Source organism: Monocercomonoides exilis (genome assembly GCF_001643675.1).
Source record: "Monocercomonoides exilis strain PA203 chromosome Unknown scaffold3-2548433, whole genome shotgun sequence".
Taxonomy (NCBI): domain Eukaryota; phylum Preaxostyla; order Oxymonadida; family Polymastigidae; genus Monocercomonoides; species Monocercomonoides exilis.
Window position 1 is genome coordinate 160,950 of NW_027150548.1, and position 19,573 is coordinate 180,522.

Here is a 19,573-nt window from a genome sequence, read left to right on the forward strand (position 1 = left end):
ATTTATTTATTTATTTATTTATTTATTTATTTATTTATTTATTTATTTATTTATTTATTTATTTTGCATAGTCGATTTGTTTGTGAATCTTTAGTGAAACGGGAACAAAATAATGTGTTGTTTTGTTCGATACAAATAATTATTACATGCAAACAAACACAAAGAATGAAACAAATTTGATAATTCTTTGAAAAAGACACTCACAATAATATTTCCAAAAATTACACCATTAATTATTCAAATTTGGTTAACTTATTATTCGAAATTGGTCAACTAATTATTCAAAATTAATAAACTAATTATTCTATTTTGGTAAACTAATTATTCGAAGTTATTTAATTTATTACAAAATTGTTAAACTTATTATTCGAAATTGGTAAACTTCTTATTCAAAATTAATAAAATTGAGTATTTTTTGAAAAAAAATTTTTTTTGTGTTAAGCCTTCCATTGATTGAGTGTCGAAAAGTGATTAAAATATCATATTCAGTCAATGTTCAAAATATTGATGAGAAATTGAACCTCTAATTTTATTATTTGTGAATTAACATGAAAATTTCCGATTTTTCAGAAAAAAATCATCATCATGGAAATCGGATTATCTTTGAATTATTTTGCCTCACATTGTCAGATTTCACATTATTCTTTCATAAAAATATTACTTGCATAAATACAAGATCATGAAAACATTAATTTTTCATAATTTAATAAATTGATATAAGCACTTTCATAATTTTTCATTTGTTTTTATCCATCCTCCGAATATTATAAAATGAAAATATAATATCATTATTGCAAAATGTGAAATCTGACAATGTGAGGCAAAATAATTCAAAGATAATCCGATTTCCATGATGATGATTTTTTTCTGAAAAATCGGAAATTTTCATGTTAATTCACAAATAATAAAATTAGAGGTTCAATTTCTCATCAATATTTTGAACATTGACTGAATATGATATTTTAATCACTTTTCGACACTCAATCAATGGAAGGCTTAACACAAAAAAAATTTTTTTTCAAAAAATACTCAATTTTATTAATTTTGAATAAGAAGTTTACCAATTTCGAATAATAAGTTTAACAATTTTGTAATAAATTAAATAACTTCGAATAATTAGTTTACCAAAATAGAATAATTAGTTTATTAATTTTGAATAATTAGTTGACCAATTTCGAATAATAAGTTAACCAAATTTGAATAATTAATGGTTTATTTGCCTTTTTCAACTGATGAAATATTCGATCGAAAAGAAATAAAAAAAGTTGAAAAATAATCGTACTTAGAATTATGGGCTTTTGAAGGGTGTTGATCATATTCTTTTCAAATTTATCCGGTTTTGACTGTTCGCCAAGATGCAGCCCTTCATTTATCAGAAAGCTCAAAAAAAAAAAAAAAAAAAAAAAAATTGTTGATCATTTTGAAATAAAAAAGAAATATAAAAAAAAATTCACCTTTGCAAGTAATATCTTATCAACCATTTTTTTCTTATGTTATGCTAAGTTCGAACTTATGTTCAGCCTTACCCAGCTGCCAAAAACCAAATTGTCAAAGTGAAAAAAAGATTCAAAATCAAAGAGAAATGCCAACGAGATCTTTCCAAAAAAATTTTTTTAATTATTAAGTACCACTTCTCAATAAATTTGTTTCGAATAACATATAACACTTTTCATTGATAAAACATTTTGATATGATTTAAAAAGGACAACAAAAATCAACTGATAATAACATCTAACTTTTCAGATAAGAGGCATTTGTATTTCAGAACCTCAACCAACTATTTCCTTTTCAATCTCCATCATAAATCTGTGAGCCTTGAAAGGGAAAGAAAAGAGGAAACAAACACCTTTCTCAATCTCCTTCCCCTCCAAACTCACAAATCGATGAACACATATTCAAGGTGATAAGAATTGACTTCAAACAAAAACATCAGAAATTACAAGAAAATGTTCAAAGAAAAACAGTCACTCAAAACAATGCAATGACAAAAAATCTCAGGACAGCAGCCAATATCACACCATCGTCAAATTGTGCTTTGACAAACAGTGCAACACAAACTCGTCCATGTGTGAAACGAAAACGAAAACGAAAACAAAAACAAAAACAAGAAATTAACCTCCTCAATAATAAATGCGAATGAAAAATCAGTCTCAACCAAAACAAAGTTGCTGAGCATTCTTTTCTCCTTTCCAAGCCATATGCTGCCAATGCTTCAATTGAAAGCATGCCTGCAGCTGTATGCCCATGAACTCATTCGAAAAACGTTGTTGTATGAATATAAATATAAATATAACAAAGAAGAAGAAGAAGAAATATGCCGGAAGTAATCAACAAAAAATAAAGATTTAGAAACTCAAACATATACGCAAGATATATGCCTGTTCAAAAAAAGACTATTTATCACACGCACTTCAACCCTCATTGAAGCACTTTTCAAACAAAATAAGATGTGAAATTCTCAACAAATCAAACACACAAAAAATAAATATATAAACACTCAAAAATCACTAAATTCTGAATAAACTTCAAATAAACAAAAAACAAAATACAATGTGAAAGCAAAAGCAATCAACGAAAATATCTCTTTCATTTTCATATCTTTCAAATTCATTCCTTCATAAAGCAGGATCCGCAAACGCACCTTTCATCTCAGTGTGTTCTCATTCACCATTCTCACATCTTTTTCTCTTTGTTTTGTTCATTTCCCCTTTCATCTCATTTTTTTCTCAATTGCATTCCCCTTCCTTCCCTTTCTTGCCTTCCTTCTCATCCATCTCATCCCCTTCATCCCCCTCTTCTCTTCGTGTTTCCACCACCTCCACTGCATCTGACATCGTCATCACCAATGCATCCTTCGGGAAGTGCGAAATCAGCTCCCGCTTCACTTCCACAAGTGTCATCCTCCTCGAAGCCTCCTGCTCCACACACCCTTTCACAACACTCCAAAGCGAAGACCCCTCTGCACCAGCCATGCTCGGCATCTCAAACATCCCAATCTTCTCCCCTGCCACCTCTGCTGGATATTCTCCAAACGGTATCTCCAGTGTCAGGCACTCCCACAGCATCATCCCAATCGAGAATGCCACTGACTCCTTTGTTGCTCCCATCTTCTTGTTCATCTGCAGCTCGGGCGCCTTCCACCTCAGGCACTCTTTTTTGAAACTATCTTCATCCTCAAACGCAGATGAGGGCAGAGAGTCATCATCATCATCATCACTGGCAGATGTGGCAATAGTTGACGATGAGATTGAGGATGAATCGGAATCATCATCTGACAAAAAGTCAGAATGCATCACAATGCAGATCACCATGTGTTCTGAGAATAGAACAATGTGCGGACTCAGATTGGCTAGTGACTGAAGTGGATTTTCCATTTCATCAAAGGAGTGGAGAGCGAGATTAGCCACCCAGAACAGGATCTGAGCAGCTGTTTGCTCCCTTTCCTTCAAGGAGCCAATCGGCATCTCCTTTGTCTTGTTGCTTCCATGTAATAACATGAACAGCGAATCTCTCAGATCCACAATCAGCTTCTCATGTGGTGAAGAGCACGCCATTGCATCCACAAGGTTTGACATCGATGAGGTGGTTGGACACAGATCCTCTCCTCGAACAAATGTGGATTCAGTGTCTGAAGTGTCTGTTGTTGAAGTGGATGAAATGGATGGTGATGGAGTTCTCTTTCTTGTCTCTTCTTCTTCTTCCTCTTCCACCTTCTCCAATGCCCAATCAGGGATCTTGTCTGAATCTCTCCCCAAGATGTATTCAGTGGAGTCACTCTCAGACAGAAGGTGCTCTGACGACTCCGAGTGCCCCAAACTTTTCTCATACACTCTCTTCTTTATCCTCTCTTCATTCTTCTTCTCAGCCTCTCTCTCTGCTCTCCTCCACTGCTCTTCAGGTGACATCTCCATCGTAACCATCTCAAATGCCTTCGGATCCTTTTTCACTGTGTCATTCACAATCTCTTCCAATTCTTCTGATCTTCTCTTTTGCTTTTTCCAGCGAACAATAAAAGCAACTGCAATGATCAGAACAATCAATAGCACAATTAAAACAATGGCAATCACAATCCATAGCAAACGTGCTTGATTTCCTCCCTCTGATATTCTCTCATCTCCTTTTAATTTGGGATCACTTGCATTCTTCAGAATGAATGAATTTGCTGATGAAGGAGATTCTGCATTCCCAAATAAAACATGCACACTCACCTCAATTTCATTTCCACAACTGCTGATGAGATCTTTTGTAACACTCCCTTCAATTTCTCTCTCTGACAAAAATCCATTTGAATCAAAATCATGCTTTTCAATCTCCTTTTCTTCTCCTTTTCTCTTCACAATTGAGAATGACAGATTGCATGGAATAAGAAGCATCCCTTTGAATGTCAGCTTCATTCTATCTGTCTCTTCTTTTGCTTCCACACTCTCCAGCACAGGAATGAAGAATGATGAATCCCTTTCTGAAAAAATCCCTTCAAAACTGCATCCATCATTCAACATCCAAAGTGAAGTATTTCTCTCCAATCCATCTCCTCCTTTCAGACTCATCACATTCAATGTTCCAAAATCTGAACAGATGATATTTCTTCTCAGTGATGTGTATCCTTCAATTGATGGATTATTGTTTTCAAATCTTCCATCATTAACAGTCATTTCCCCTCCACTCATTGCTATTCCACCATCTGGTGAATTCGAGATTGTTGTATCTTTCATCAAAACAGAACTCTTCACAACATCCACAACAGATCCTTCCCATCTGCACATCTCTTCTTCTCTATTCAAATATTGCACATTTCTTTCCTTTGAACTTCCATCAAAAACGCAACTGTCCATTTTCACATCCAAACAATTCTCCAATTTCATCAATTTGCCTTTTGTGGTCTTTGAACTTGTTCTCTCCATTGTGCAATTTGTCAACTGAATTGTCTTTTTCATTGACAGGCACGATATCAACGATTCATCATTTCCTTCAACCGAGATGTTTTCTGTATTGAAATCCTTTATTGTTAATTGCCCGCATTCATTAATATCTAACAGAGATGTTTCTATTGTTGAATTGCAAATCGTTAATGAATCAATGACTGATTGAAGTGGTGATGAAAGATATAATACAGATTCATGAAGAATGAGATTTGATATTTCGCTTCCATCAAGTTGTAATTCTCCTTTTTCCATATCAAAAATATGAAATGGAACGTTTGCAAATTCTGCGTTAACTCCTTCCGTTGATTGCTTTGTAGTGAACGAGCAATTCATCACTTCAATAATCCCTCCTTCTGGTGATATTAATGATTCATGTGTGGAAGCGAAATTCGAATCAAATACAAAGTTCACTCTCAACAATGAGACCGTTCCAGTTGTTATCACCAATGCATTTCTTGTCTTTTCAATTCCTGATTTCACTTCAACTTCACATAAACCTCTGCTCTTTGAACTCAAACTCATTTCCTTCAGATTTATCTCTTCCTCAATTAAACTCCCTTCTATCACGAGTATTTGACTAATCAGCTCTGAAGTCAGATGAGTCATTCCATGATTAATTGAGTAACAAGGTAGAATGTTCGTTCCACATTGCCTATCATCCGATCCATTCAAGCTGTTCACGATGATTGTGTCACTCTGATGGATTGTCACAAATCCTATCAGATCAGCGTCACTTGTATAATCACAGTCATCTCTTCCAAATATTGCATTACTACGATTGTAGTTGCCTTCTCGAAGATCAAACTGAAATTGCCTTTCGTTGATTTGCGATGTGATGTTATAACATTCAATGAAAATATCATTTCCCACTCTTGCTGTGTTTGCACTGAACTTCATTCCCACAAATGAAAAATTCAATTCCCCTCGTTCTTTTGTCACCAGATACACTCCTCCTCCTTTCCCTGTGGAGTCGCTGCAGCTGCAATGGCTGATTGTTGAGTCAATCATCTTCATTGATCCAGATGCACCCAACGTGAAGAATATTGCCCCTCCTTTTTCACTATATTCTGCCTTATCTTCTGTGATGTTGCTCTCATTCACAACCAAATCGATCTTTTTCTCACTCTTTGACTCCAAAAGGCTCGCTCCATTGTCGCTCCTCTTCACTCCTGAAAACGATGAATTGTCAATTTTGAGACTCATTTCCTCGCTCACTTCATATATCTTTGCTGTTGAATTTGGTCCTTTGATTGACAAAAGACATCCTCTGCTTTCATTTAATGATTCCACACGAATATTCATCAAGTTGCAAGAAACTACAGCATCATGAACAACAAAAATACTGTTTCCAACATTGCATGCTTCAATCGACAAATCATTCACTTCCACACTTCCTCCAATCACATCCACAAAGACACAATCAAATCCATTGTTCACTCCTGCTTCTGAATGGAATGCACATCCAGTTATCACCAATTCTCCATTTTTGTTTGAAATAATCGTTTTTGCTGAGTTGTCAAATCCAGATGTTAGTTGGAGCTGGATGTTTGATAATTCAAGATGAATATCATTTTCCATGAAATATTCCAGTTGACTTCCAATTGTCTTTTCAAAATTCAATGTTGCTTTTGTATCTTCCTCTCCCATCTTCACATCCTTTTTGATCTGATAATTGGACACATCATATGAATCTCGAATAAATGTTGATCCTTCAATCTGAATTGTTTTCAAATTATCTCCCTCTTTCATGTTTTCCATCCCTTTCCACATTGTGAAGCATGGCTCTTCTTCACTTCCACAACGCGCCACATCAAATCCATTCGATGAGATAAATATTTCAATGGAGCTGTATGGAACGAGGAACATGAATAAATCTTTGTTTGAATGAAAGTTGTCACTTCCAACAAACAAATTCTTTTCGTCTTTCATTGAGGAATAATCAAACTTGAATGAGTCATTTGTCACAGACGTATTGAAATATTTTCCCTTAATGAACATGTTCTTTCCAATGGCTGCTTTGTTATTTTCAAAAGTGAGGTCAACATCAAAAAGAAATGGTTTTTCATTCAAACAATTTTGACAATCCAAATGCAAGAATCCTCCTTTTCCATTGCCTGATGAAAGTGAGCAAGATAAAACATTTGTTGATTTAATGATCAAATCTTCATCATTTTTTAATGTCACTCTTGCAACACCTCCTTCTTCACCGCTTCCAGTGTTCACAATATTTGAAAAGTTGCTGTTTTCAAACAAAACAGAAGAAGCCATCACCAATGAAGACTTGATAAATGAACAATCTGCCAAACTGCATCCTTTCAATGTGCAACTTCCACTTGTTGTTGTTATCAACGAGTATTGAATGGTTGTTGATGATTGGATATCAAATAAACAGTTTACGAGCTCAAGATCTCCACTCGATGAGATCAGCGTATTCATATTTGGCTTAAATTGACTTGGAATCTGTAACTTCAAAGACAACAAGCCGAGTGGCTGAATTGATGAAATAACAGATGAAGTTAATTCAGAATTCCCTTTGATTGTCCCTTTAAAATGAATAGGTCTGTGTTTGGTTTCATCTCCATCAATCACACATCCATCAATCACAAGTGCATCTGTGAATGAATAAACATCTTCAATTGTCCCTTCATCCCTCACTTTCACTGTCCTTTCTCCTTCTGTCTCACTTCTGTCAATGTGGTCAATTCCACTTTTCATCGTTTGGCATGGGAATATTTCATCTCCACACCCCAAAGTGTCATGCCCACCAGTCGACACAGACACCTCCACCCACTTCAGAGAAACAAGAAACACTCGAAGATCCAGTTCCCCATATTTCCCATCTTCCCCAACAAATGCATTCCCATCCTCCTTGTAATCTGTGCAATCAAATGCAAAACGCTCTGTATTCACAGTGTTCACCAGATTCCCACTCTTTACAAACATGTTCTTCCCAACAGTTGCCCTGCACCCAGAAAATGATATCGATGAAAGTTGAAATCCGACTTCATTCAGACTGCAATCCAAATATATTCCTCCTCCTTTTCCTCCATCGCTGGCATCTTCATTCACGCAGCAGATGGAGAAGGTGGAATCACTCACCGAAAATGTGTTGGTAGAGGTGGATGAGGCGAGTGAGATGCACCCGCCATTGGTGGCAGTCTGTTGGCTGAACTGTTCTGAGTTGATGTTGGTGATGGTGCAGTTGGCGAGGGAGAGGGAGAGGGCAGGGGAGGTGGCAGAGGAGAGGACACAGCTGGCTGGAGTGGCTGTGGAGGTGATATCGGTGATGTTGGAGGAGTTGAGGGTGAGGGGAGCGGTAAGGGAGGTGAGGTGGAAGATGCTCTGGCTGTTGAGGGCGAGACAAGTGATTGCTGTGTGGTTGAGGGCGAGGGAGCCAGCAGTGAGGAAGAAGAGAGGTGTTTCTATTGTTATGGAGGTTGTTCCGGTGATGGTGGTTGTGTTGAGGTTGAGGGAAGGGGAGTTTTGGGAGAGGTGGAAGAGGATGGGGGTGATGGTGTTTGTGGAGTTGTGAGCGATGGCGAGGGCAGAGACTGTGAGGGAGCCCTGGGTCTGTTGGAAGAGGGCAGACGAGGCAGATGGATCTGGTGAAGAAGATGTTGATGTTGATGATGTTGATTGTGATGACTGTGAATGTGAGTTTGATGGTTGGGGAATGCCACTGGAGGCTATGAAAGTGGCATCTGTACCATTTCCAGTGATTTTTGTATTTGGTGCACGAAATGTGAGAGTCTTTGTGGGAGTGAAAGTGGAGATGAGAAGAGAGAGGGAGGCATCGCTGAAGGGAGCAACGCACCCGAGGGCATACTCCACAGTGGCGCATGGACTTTGCTGTGTTTTGCCACAGGCATCAGCATCACTTCCACCATTTGCAACGATTTTGTTCTGGTTGATGATCGGAAGCCAGCTGTTGAATACAGAGTTATCAGCTGTTTCTGCATTCCATACCCTTTTTGATGGGGTTGTTGATCCACAATTTTCAAATGGAGATTGAGCGATATTGCTTCCATTGAAGAACACATCATTCCCTCTGCCGTTTGTAGCTGTATTTCCATCGAAAAAACAGAACGAGATGAATTTAATTCCATTCATCCAGGAATAAGTTGAATGAAAATAAATGCCAGCTCCACCATAGGTAGTTGACGAACTTGTCAATTTGTTATTAATAAATTGGCAATCATCAATCAAAAACTGAATAGGTGTTTGACTTGGTGGATTTGCAATTGCCAATGAACCAGCAGAAACACCACCAGAATTTGAGATGCACTTGCATTTGGAAAACAGAAATTGAATAGTTGTTGGAAAATTATCGATTGCAAAATACCAACCAGTTCCGCACCAATTTGTTATTATGCAATTTTCGACTCTGTTTTCTGAGAATGAATAAATAGAATTTGATTGTGGCCAGCCGACATAACCAGCTCCTCCAGAAGCAGCCGAACAGCTTGTGAAATTAGATTTTACGAAATTGACTTTTGACAAATTATCGCAATATAACGCTCCACCATTCCAATAACTTGAACAATTGTTGAACGAACAAGAAGTGATTGTGAGATTTGCGTTCGTGCAAACAACATAAAGAGCACCGCCGTTACTTGACCCACTATTTGAATCATTCCATTCACACCATTCGAAGAGATAGCTATTCAAATCAGTAAAGGGCAAACGACTTAATTCCTTTTTTTGAGTTTCAGATCCGTTGTATTTTACAGCAGCATTTGAAGAAGATCGAGTTTGGTGAAGAAAAGAGGCATTGAAGGCAGAGAGAGAAGTGGATGGGCTGTTAAGGGAAGGGAGAATGGCACCATCGATGGGGTTGTGGGTGTGGAGGAAGATGGTTGAGTGGATGGAGAGGGATGAGTGAAGAGAGAATGAGGGAATTGAATTGGTGTTGGAGTTGGTGGAAGAGGAAGTGGAAGAAGAGGAAGAGGCGGTTGAGATGAATGAATTGAGTGAGTGTGAGGGAAGGGATGGAAGAGATGGATGGGATTGGGGAGAGGAGATGTTGGAGAAGAGGGTGTTTGAGAGATGGAGATTGAGGTGGATTTGGAGGTGGGGATGGGATTGGTGATGGATATGGAGAGGGGAAGGGGAAGAGAAAGAGGAAATGGAAGGGGAAGGAGAAAGGGAAGAAGAAGGAGAAGAAAAAGAAGAGGATGAGGATGAGGATGAGGATGATGAAGGAGAAGAGGAAAGGGAAGGAGATGGAGAAGGGGATGGGGAAGAGAGGGAAGAAGGAGAAAAAAGGAAAGGCTGGGTGAGGGAGATGAAGGAGGAGAAAGAGGAGTGGGAGATGGAGAAGGTGGCAGGGATCGGGGAGTGGGGATCTGAGAGGAGATTGTTTGGGGTGGAGAAGAGGGGGAAGGAGAGGATAGCAGGTTGGTGGGTGATGAGGGAGAAGTTTGTGAGGGCGAGGGAGGCATGGGCAGAGAGGAAAAGTGGAGATTTTGTTGCTGGGTTGACTTGGCAAGTGGAGGAACAGATGGTGGCAGCTGAATGTTGCTGAGAAGTGAGGAGTGGACAACCGCTGAGAGGGATGATGTTGAGATGGGTCACACACAAGGAGGAGTTGATGATTTTTAGACTTGTTTGAATGCTGTAAATGTAATTGCCAACTGTATTTTCATTTGTTGCTGCATTGTTGCCAAAATAATTGTTATATTCTCTTTTTCCATTTTCAATGTTGATCTTGCCTTCCTGCATTTCTTTGTTCCATTTTTGATGATATGGCCTTTTTGCGATGCCTTCGTCATTACAGCAATTGACAACAAGTAACAATAATACAACAATATTTACCTTAGCTCTCATGTGGAGATGTGTATCGATATGGATGTGGATGCAGGAAAAATGGAGAAATGAAAAATTCCAGCGCCCATACTATTTAAAATTTTAGTTTTAGAAATTTATAAGAATTCTTGCATTTTTGAAAAATTCAATGATTTGTTCCAAAAATTTTCTGCTTCGAATAACTTCAATTCTGACATTCTCTTGCAAAATAAAATATGTAAATACAAAAAAGTTGAGAAACATTTTAGAATGAACTGTGTGGTACAAAATTCATCAAACATAAAATTTTGTACCAAGTAATTATTATTAAATTTTTGTGTAAGACAATGAACGAAGATTTTTTCAACATTTGTGTCAAATACGTCCTTTTTATGCAATATTTGTTAATTTTACACTTTTCATTGATATTGAACAGTTGTGATAAAATTCTTTCTGCATATATTTGAAATTTGTATAGTAAAAATCAGAAATATCCAATACAATATAAAGTTTATTTATGCATTTTATAAGTGGATATTTTAACCATTAAAAAAAACTTAATAATAATTTGAGTTTCATTTTGGTTGATTTTATCAGAAAATTAATTAGAATATTTTCGAGTTTGAAATTTATGGAGGTTGAGTGTAATCAAAAATCATTTTCATTTTCATTGTGCAAAGATTTTTTGAGTATTAATTCTTTCTTTTTAAAAATATCAATATCTTCTTTTTTTTTTTAACTTTTAGAATGCTTTGGAGAACTTGAAAATTCTGAATCGGTCAGTCAGCAAACATTGTTAAATGAAACTGTTAGAAAAGTATCTTTAATGAGTAAAGAGCAACTTCATCAAAATTTTGATTTATCATCTTTTAACATGATTTCATCGTTTTTGCAAGAAAATTTTCAGAGAGCAAATGACATTTCATGCTTTTTAATATCTGTTGGAATGCAATTTATATTTTCGTTCGGGTACATCTGTGATTTTGATGATTCAGTCCTTAAACATACATTAGAAGATTATCTAATCTCAGATACTCAAAATAATGCTTCATTGGAAGTTAAGAATATTAAGAATTTCAATCCAACTTTTATGTGTGAAGCTTATTATCTCCTTTCAGCTCCGTGGTCTTTTTTAAATACTTCATTGCTGTCAGCAACAGTTCCATTGCTGATAACAGAAATTAATCTCTCTGGCAAAACGGAAGAAGAACGCAAAAGAATTGAAATTGCACTTGTTGCACTTGGACAAATCAGTATTGTAAGTTTGTTTATTTTATTGTTATTCAACGAAAACATTTCAACACTTCTAACAATTTAGATAATAGCGCGTTTTTCGAAGCGACACAATTGAAGGATCAATTGTTCAATTTAATCACACTGCAAAAAAAGCGTCCATACCTTACTGATGTTTCATTTGTGATGGCTTGTTATGCGTATTATGAGTTATGCAGATGTAAATGGGATTGCTTTTATTCAAACATATCGAAAATTGGAATTGTCGAAATAATATCGCAAGAGCTTATCAGACTTTCGCAAAATGATGCATATAACAACAGTCAATTGCAATTTCCAAATGTTAATTCAAGTTATAGGCACCTGAATTGGGTCAAAAGCGAATGGATATGGCTTCTCAACGGATTATCAAATTCTTTAAATGATAAAACGGAAATTTTGAAACAAAAAGAACTTTTTCACCTTCTTCCTGAACTTGCAAAAGACAACACAAATAGCGGAAATCTGAAAATCGGCATTATTGAAATTATAACTAATTGTTTCGTCATGAGCTCCCCAAATTCATTTGAGATTCTTTATGAAAGTGGATGTGTCACTTTTGCAATTGAAATATTATCTCTATTTTCAGAGACAGAAGAAACAGTTAATCTTTCACTTGTCACATTTATTAAGAAACTGCTAGCCTTTTATCATCATTTGCAATCATTTGAAAATCATTTAAAGCTCAAGAAGTACTTCCAGCATATATCAGAAATTATTGAAGAACAAGGAATGTGCGATTCACTAATAGGATGGCATCTTCATTCTTTTGAAGATTCTGGAATTTCTGTTGATTCAGATATTTTAACTTCACTACAATTTCTTCAAAGCAAGTAACACGCTATTCATTTTAAATGAACATATTTGAATAATGCAATATTCTTTAAAAAAATGCAATAGATTTGCAAAATTGTTTTTCAAATCCATAAAATTTCTTCATATGCAAATTAAAATGATATATCAAAGATCAATTCTTCTTTTTTTTTTTTAACAAATGTTTTCTGTTCCAAAATTACCAAATTTTTCTTCGCATTACACTACTGAGCAATATCCATGGGTGGATACGCAGTTAAATTTCTTGGGACTTGAGGTTGAAGAGCCCGAGCAGACAGTTGCACAGTTTACGTTTGATTGGCTTCCAGAAGCACATATTCATTTTCATATTCTTGCAACAGAAACTGTCAGCCAACTTAGAGACATGCTTTTTACACAGATGGCAATTAAAGGAATTACTCTTCCTCAGTCTCGATGGATGTATCATTTGAGGCTTATTCCTTCTCTTTATCGCCTTCCAAACACGGATATTCAAGGAGGAGATGATCAGGATGTTATGCTTAGTAATTTTGAGATGTTTAGGAAATGTGCTTCGACGTGGACACCTCTGCAAATTGAAGTTATCCATGAATCTCGACTTCATGAGTTATCACCTTCTTCTAATCTCGAGAAAGAAAGTTCGCGTGATGGAAATTCTGATGGTGAAGATAATAAAGAAACACAATTGGAACGCGCGCAATTTCAAAAAGAGAAAGAAAATACAACAAAACTTCTTAACAAAACGATGTTTTTTTGTGGGACCGATTTGCTTATGATAGATAACGAGTTTTCGAAAGAGCGTGTTTATGACCTTCACAAATTGGAAATGGACATTCTTAAAATTGATCCTCGTTTGAGCCTTGGCCATTCAGCAGAAATTGTTTCTTTCAGAGAGTCGATGGCTCGTCTTAGACGAAGTGAATCGATGCCAGTCGCCCGTTTATCCGATGAGTACATCGCAAAGGGTTTTGCATTCCAGCTTCCCGAACAGCAAAAAGTGCATCTACCGACATGTCTTTCGCTGCTGCCATCCTCCCTTCCTCTGACATTCACCATTCATGTGCGGCTTCTGGATGGGGTGACATTGCGGCCACTTGTAATATCGCGCCACCACACAGCACAGATGACAGTGCGCGACCTGATCAAAGCGACAACCACAGCTGCAGGCGTGCGCATGATCAAAGAGGATGCAGAGCTGCTGACGCTGAAGGTGCTTGGCCGCGGGCAGTACTATCTTCCGTTCGAGCTGATCATCTCGAAACCGACAATCCGGCAGCAGCTGATGGCGAAGTCAGAGCTGATTGAGCTGTCCGTGACGCATCTGAAAGATGCACACGAGCAGCGCAGCTTGGCGCCAGTGGACGAGACAATCACAGCGCTCGACAAGTTTGTGGTGCCTGAAGCACCACGCCTGCCGCACCTGAGCAAAGTGGAGTGGGGAGGAAGCGGAGGAACAAGCGGAACAAGCGGGATAAACGGGATAAACGGGTTTAATGGAGGCAGTGGAAGCAGCGCGGGAGAGTTTGGGGGAAGAGACAATGCGCCGCCGTATTTGTCGTCGTGGAACATCAACACGACGCTGTCGATTGATCTAGTGGGTGTGGAAGGGCTGTCTGTGCGATGGTCAGAGCGGCTGAGAGACATCGTGGAGAAGGAGAAGAAGAAGAGAGACAGCATCAAACAAACAAGCACGACTGACTCATCATCATCATCCTCATCTCCATCGTCACAACAGTTTGCTTCATCTTCCACTTCTGCTTCTGCTTCTGCTTCTGCTTCTGCTGCTTCATCATCTCCATCAACCTCCACCACATCCTCCACTTCATCCACCTCATCCACAATTCAGTCTTCTCAATCTTCTCAATCTTCCTCTTCCTCTTCTTCCTCTTCCTTTGAGCTGTCTGACGCTGAGCTGAGCAGAGTGAGTGGCGGTGTCTATCTTGTGGCGTCTGTCTCGTTCGGCGGACGGCGTCTGCATTCGATCCAGATGACATCGCCTGTTGTGCCTCTTTCGTCCTCCCCGCGCTTCCACACGCGCCTCACCGCGAGCATCAAAATCAGCCAGATCCCGTCGCACGCGCGGCTCTGCTGCACACTCTACTTCCACCGCTGCAGCCGCACAGACTCGTCAGTCATCGGCTGCCAGGCAATGCCGTCTTCGGCTGGGTGGAGCACTCACAGTGGGAGCAGCAGCAGTAGCAATAGCAGTGGCAGTGGGAGTGGTGATGGAGATATCGCACTCGGGTGGGTGTCGTGTCCTGTGTTTGACTTCCGCGGCTTTCTGCACAGCGGCCCCGTGGCGCTGAAGATGTGGGCAGACGACGAGGCGAATGAGATTGGCACGTGCAATGGAAATATTGGCGATATGTCAGCGCCTACGCTGCTCTTGTCTTTCCCTTCGTTTGCTGCGCCGGTGGTGTTTCCGAAGGAGCTGAGCGACGAGGAAGAGATTGGAGAGATCGTGAAGTTCAACAAGTCGGTGCACCAGTCGAAAACAGTCGTGAAAAGAAGGACTTCTTCGATTTCGGTGTCTCCTTCCTCTTCGCCTTCACCTTCGCCGTCTTCTTCTCCATTGCCAAGCACATCATCGTCTTTGTTTGCAGCGGCTGTTGCATCAACGTCAATGTCTTCTTCTTCTTCTTCTTCTTCTTCTACAAATGCTTCTCCTCTTTCTGCCCCGCCGTTCTCGTTGGATGATGCTGCAGAGTCCGAACACAGCAAATTGAAAGGCAAAGCGAAAGAAGAAGGAGAAGATGAAAACGAAGGCAACGATGATGAGAATGGCAATGATAATGATGAAGAAGAGGACGATGATCTGACCATTGCTGAGAAAGCAGCAGCGGCTGTGCAGGAAGAGGCAGGCGAAGACGACACGCTCGACGACGAGGCAAAAGCAGCGCTGTTTGAACAGCGTGCCAAGCAGGCAGCGATCGATGCAGAGAAGATGAAGGCAATAAGCGACAGGGATATTAAGAAGTACCCTCACTTCTGCCGCCCTTCTTCTGTGCTGCCTGCTGCTTTGTCTTCTTCTTCTTTCTCGTCGATGTTCAGACAGGTTCCAGCGTATGTGCGGATGGGCGCGCCTGTTGCACTGCCTCGCCCGCGTTCAGATTCAAAACAGGCTGTGCTGACATCTTCCTCTTCTTCTTCCTCTTCATCATCATCTTCTTCCTCCTCTTCCTCCTCCTCTTCTTCTTCTTCCAGTGGAGCCCTCACATCCGCCGAGCTGCTTGCGAAGCAGGCTGCTGAGCTTGTTGTCGACACCTCCATTCCTCTCATCCCGCGCTTTTCTGAGCTGCAGCCAGAGCCTCAGGTGCCCCCCACCCCGCCAACCTCCTTCCCATCCTGCATCGATCAGCGGATCGAACCAGCTCTTTCTCTGCCCACACAATCTGAATGGAATGTCGTGAGGGCTGTTGTCAAGAGCGACCCACTCGTACCGATTGACGCTGCGTCGAGAACAATCATATACAAAGTGAGGTATTCGCTGCTGCCTTATCCTGATGCTCTGCCGAAGTTTCTGAGGTGTGCTGATAGTTTTGTGGATGATTTATGATAATAATAATGAATTTGACAAATGATTATTATGTTATTTATTTTTTATTGAAATTTGATTTTTGTCAATTTAAAATTGCAAATATTCAAATATTTTCTCTCTTTTTTTCTCTCTTTCTCTTTTTCTCTCTTTCTATCTATTCGTCTCAGATGTGTCCACTGGGGCACACGTAGCCAAGTGATAGAAGCACACCACCTCCTTCGCAGATGGACTCCGATGAACCCGGTCTCAGCAATGGAGCTGTTGGATGCTCGCTTTGCCGATCCGATGGTGAGAGCGAGAGCAGTCGAGTGGGTCGACCAGCTGTGTGACGAAGAGCTTGAGCCGTTCTTGCTGCAGCTGGTGCAGGTGCTGAAGAACGAGCCATTCCACGACTCTGCCCTGGCAAGACTGCTGGTTAAACGAGCATTGCGTGCACCAAACACGATTGGCCACTCACTGCTGTGGCATCTGAAAGCAGAAATACACAACGGATACATCAGAGAACGATATGGGCTGATGATGCAGGAGTATCTGAAAGGGTGTGGTATTCACAGGGAGCTTGTGAGTGAGCAGTCGTCGCTGCTGAAGCGGCTGGTGGGCGTGGCGTCGGCAGTGCTGGCTGCACCAAAGGCGGATGGGAAATCAGTTCTGGTGAAAGAGCTGGGCGGAGTGCAAAGGGCGATGGCGCTGGGCGGGGCAAAAGTGACGCTGCCTCTCTCGCCTGACTTCGAAGTGGGAACGTTTGTGAAGGAGAAGTGCCGAGTGATGGACTCGAAGAAGCGGCCGCTGTGGCTGGCGTTTGAGAGCGGGGAGCAGAATCTGGCATCGATGCTCGTTTTGTTCAAAGTCGGGGACGATATTCGGCAGGACCAGCTGACGCTGCAGGTGCTGCGGGTGATGGATCTTGTGTGGAAGAGCGAGGGGCTCGATCTGAGGCTGTCACTGTATGGCGCACAGGCAACGGGGGACAACCAGGGCTTCATCGAAGTGGTGACGAATTCAGAGACCATCGCGCACATCACAAAGAGAGTGGGAGGCGGGGCGACGGCCGCGTTCTCGAAGCGCTTTCTGTGGGAGTGGCTGTACACACAGTGCGACGGAGACCACGAGCGGTTTGAGAAGGCGAAGGAGAACTTTGCGTATTCGTGTGCGGGGTATTGTGTCGCGACACATGTGTTGGGGATAGGAGACAGGCACAACGACAACATCATGTGCAAAGTGAATGGAAGGCTGTTCCACATCGACTTTGGCCATTTTCTGGGCAACTTCAAAAAGAAGTTCGGGATTGAGAGGGAGAAAGCGCCGTTTATATTCACGCCGGCGTATGCGTATGTTTTAGGTGGAAAAGAGGGGAAGTTGTATTCTCTGTTTGTGTCGCTGTGTGTGAGAGCTTACAACATCCTGAGAAGACACGCTGCTCTGCTCATCAACTTGTTCATGCTGGTTTGTATATTTTTATTTTTATTTGACATTCAATTTATTTTGCAATTTAATTATTTTTTACTCATCTTATCATTTTCTTTCTTCTTTCTTTCAGATGCTTTCAACTGGGATACCCGAGCTGATGCGGGAATCAGATGTTCTTTGGATTCAGAAGAAGCTTCTGCTCAACAAGACAGACGAGGAGGCTGCTCAGCACATGACGAGACTTGTAGAACTCGCCAGGAAATGCACAATGACACAAGTCAACGACTTTGTCCACATATTTGCTCATTCGTAATTGTTGTTAATCTATTTGTTCAACACCCTTTTTTGGAGTTTCTTGGAAATGAGGGAGTTTTTATTATGAATTTTGCGTTCGTTTTGTATTCTAACTGTAAACAAATATCTTTTAGTGAAAAATAAATTACGTTATTAATCAAAAAATCAAAGTTTTTCTGAGGCTATTGATGCAAACGGCCAACAAAAAAGGCAATTACTATAAATCATTAACAGGACAATAATTATTTTAATGGAGAGAAGAATATAACATATTATTCTCGAATTATTGTTGAAAGAAGTGATTCTTTTAGAAATTTTCTGGAAATGTTTTCAGAAAATTTATTTTTAGTAAGTGAAATTGTTTGAAGAACATTTTCGTTCAATTGGAATGCTTCAAAGTGATATAGAAAATACGCTTCATTATAAAATTTTATTGTTTTCAATTTTAAAATTGATTGAAAAATTGATGATCAATGACTTAACCAATATTTGTAAAATGACAAAACTTGAGACTCCTTGGTCGTTTTGGATTGACAGAAGAGCACCTTTTTCAAATCGTGATACAAAAGTAACTGAATCTTATGTATCTTCTTTGAAGCTTCTTGGGACATTTTCGACTATTGAAGAATTTTGGGCGTATTTATACTTAATCGTCTTTTTAATGATTGTTATGATTATTTATATTTTAAACTATACTTTTTTGAATAGATATCAATCTTCACTAGCGACTGTCGATAAGTTTCCAAAGGATGTGGATTTCCATTGCTTCAGGACTCCAATTAAACCTTGCTGGGAAGAACTTCCCGAAGGAGGAAGTTGGAATCTCCGATTCAGAGAAACCTCATTTCGGGTTGGACTATGGGAAAGTCTTTTATTGGCTGCTATTGGGGAGCAATTTCGTGAACAGGAAGTGGTTGGTGTTTGCTTAAGTATTCGTCCAAAGGATGACTGCCTTTCAGTCTGGTTCCGGCATTCAACACCAGAGATTAAACGCAACACAGAGTTTGATTTTCTTTTGTTATGATTGAGATAATTTATATATATATATTTTTTTCATCAATTTTTTATCATGGTTGCAATGAGCAGAGATTTGTTTCGACAGATTCTGAATTTAGATCACACAGTCGCTCTTGAATTTAAATCGCATACTCAGTTGCTTCGTTCTGTTAAGGCAAGCAGTGCTAAGCGTGCAAATGAAGCAAGTTCAAAAGCAGATTCTCAAATTTCTGCGAAATAGATTTAAATGTTTCACATCAAATATATTTATTGAATTTTAGCGCATTTCTTGGCTTCTAATCATTTCATATTTCTTAACCCTTCTTTTGAAATATTTATATATCTTAATTTTTAATAGAAATAATAAGAATAATTATTTATTTAACAACATAAGCATTTTAAATCAAATTTTTATTTTCGTTTTCTTCAATTTTGTTTGTTTTATTAAATTGCTCTCAATTGTGGAAATGTTGTTATTCACCAATAAATCCATTTTATGCTTTAAATTTTTTTCCATTTTCTTCTAATGAATTTCCGGAAGATCTCA

General features: G+C 39.3%; 5 protein-coding genes across 5 annotated transcripts; 4 read left to right on the plus strand and 1 right to left on the minus strand.

Moving 5' to 3' along the window:
* Positions 1-2,726: 2,726 nt before the first annotated feature.
* On the minus strand, positions 2,727-9,570 carry MONOS_13105 (uncharacterized protein; the record flags this gene model as incomplete). The annotated part of the gene is made up of 2 exons (XM_067865787.1): positions 2,727-9,206; positions 9,568-9,570. The coding sequence occupies 2 exons, from the start codon at positions 9,568-9,570 to the stop codon at positions 2,727-2,729; spliced, it is 6,483 nt and encodes a 2,160-aa protein (XP_067735015.1).
* A 477-nt stretch (positions 9,571-10,047) lies between these two features.
* On the plus strand, positions 10,048-10,446 carry MONOS_13104 (uncharacterized protein; the record flags this gene model as incomplete). The annotated part of the gene is made up of 1 exon (XM_067865786.1): positions 10,048-10,446. The coding sequence occupies one exon, from the start codon at positions 10,048-10,050 to the stop codon at positions 10,444-10,446; it is 399 nt and encodes a 132-aa protein (XP_067735016.1).
* A 1,303-nt stretch (positions 10,447-11,749) lies between these two features.
* MONOS_16942 (uncharacterized protein) lies at positions 11,750-12,163 on the plus strand (the record flags this gene model as incomplete). Its single annotated transcript, XM_067869818.1, has 4 exons — positions 11,750-11,798; positions 11,861-11,968; positions 12,025-12,113; positions 12,158-12,163. The coding sequence occupies 4 exons, from the start codon at positions 11,750-11,752 to the stop codon at positions 12,161-12,163; spliced, it is 252 nt and encodes an 83-aa protein (XP_067735017.1).
* Positions 12,164-12,972: 809 nt separating this feature from the next.
* MONOS_13103 (Vacuolar protein sorting 34C (Vps34C)) lies at positions 12,973-18,195 on the plus strand (the record flags this gene model as incomplete). Its single annotated transcript, XM_067865785.1, has 3 exons — positions 12,973-16,316; positions 16,497-17,772; positions 17,867-18,195. 3 exons carry the CDS (start codon positions 12,973-12,975, stop codon positions 18,047-18,049), a joined length of 4,803 nt encoding a protein of 1,600 aa, XP_067735018.1. The 3' UTR covers positions 18,050-18,195.
* Positions 18,196-18,520: 325 nt separating this feature from the next.
* On the plus strand, positions 18,521-19,267 carry MONOS_13102 (Translation initiation factor 4E; the record flags this gene model as incomplete). Its single annotated transcript, XM_067865784.1, has 3 exons — positions 18,521-18,666; positions 18,739-19,032; positions 19,117-19,267. Exons 1-3 carry the CDS (start codon positions 18,527-18,529, stop codon positions 19,265-19,267), a joined length of 585 nt encoding a protein of 194 aa, XP_067735019.1. The 5' UTR covers positions 18,521-18,526.
* Between the last annotated feature and the right edge of the window lie 306 nt (positions 19,268-19,573).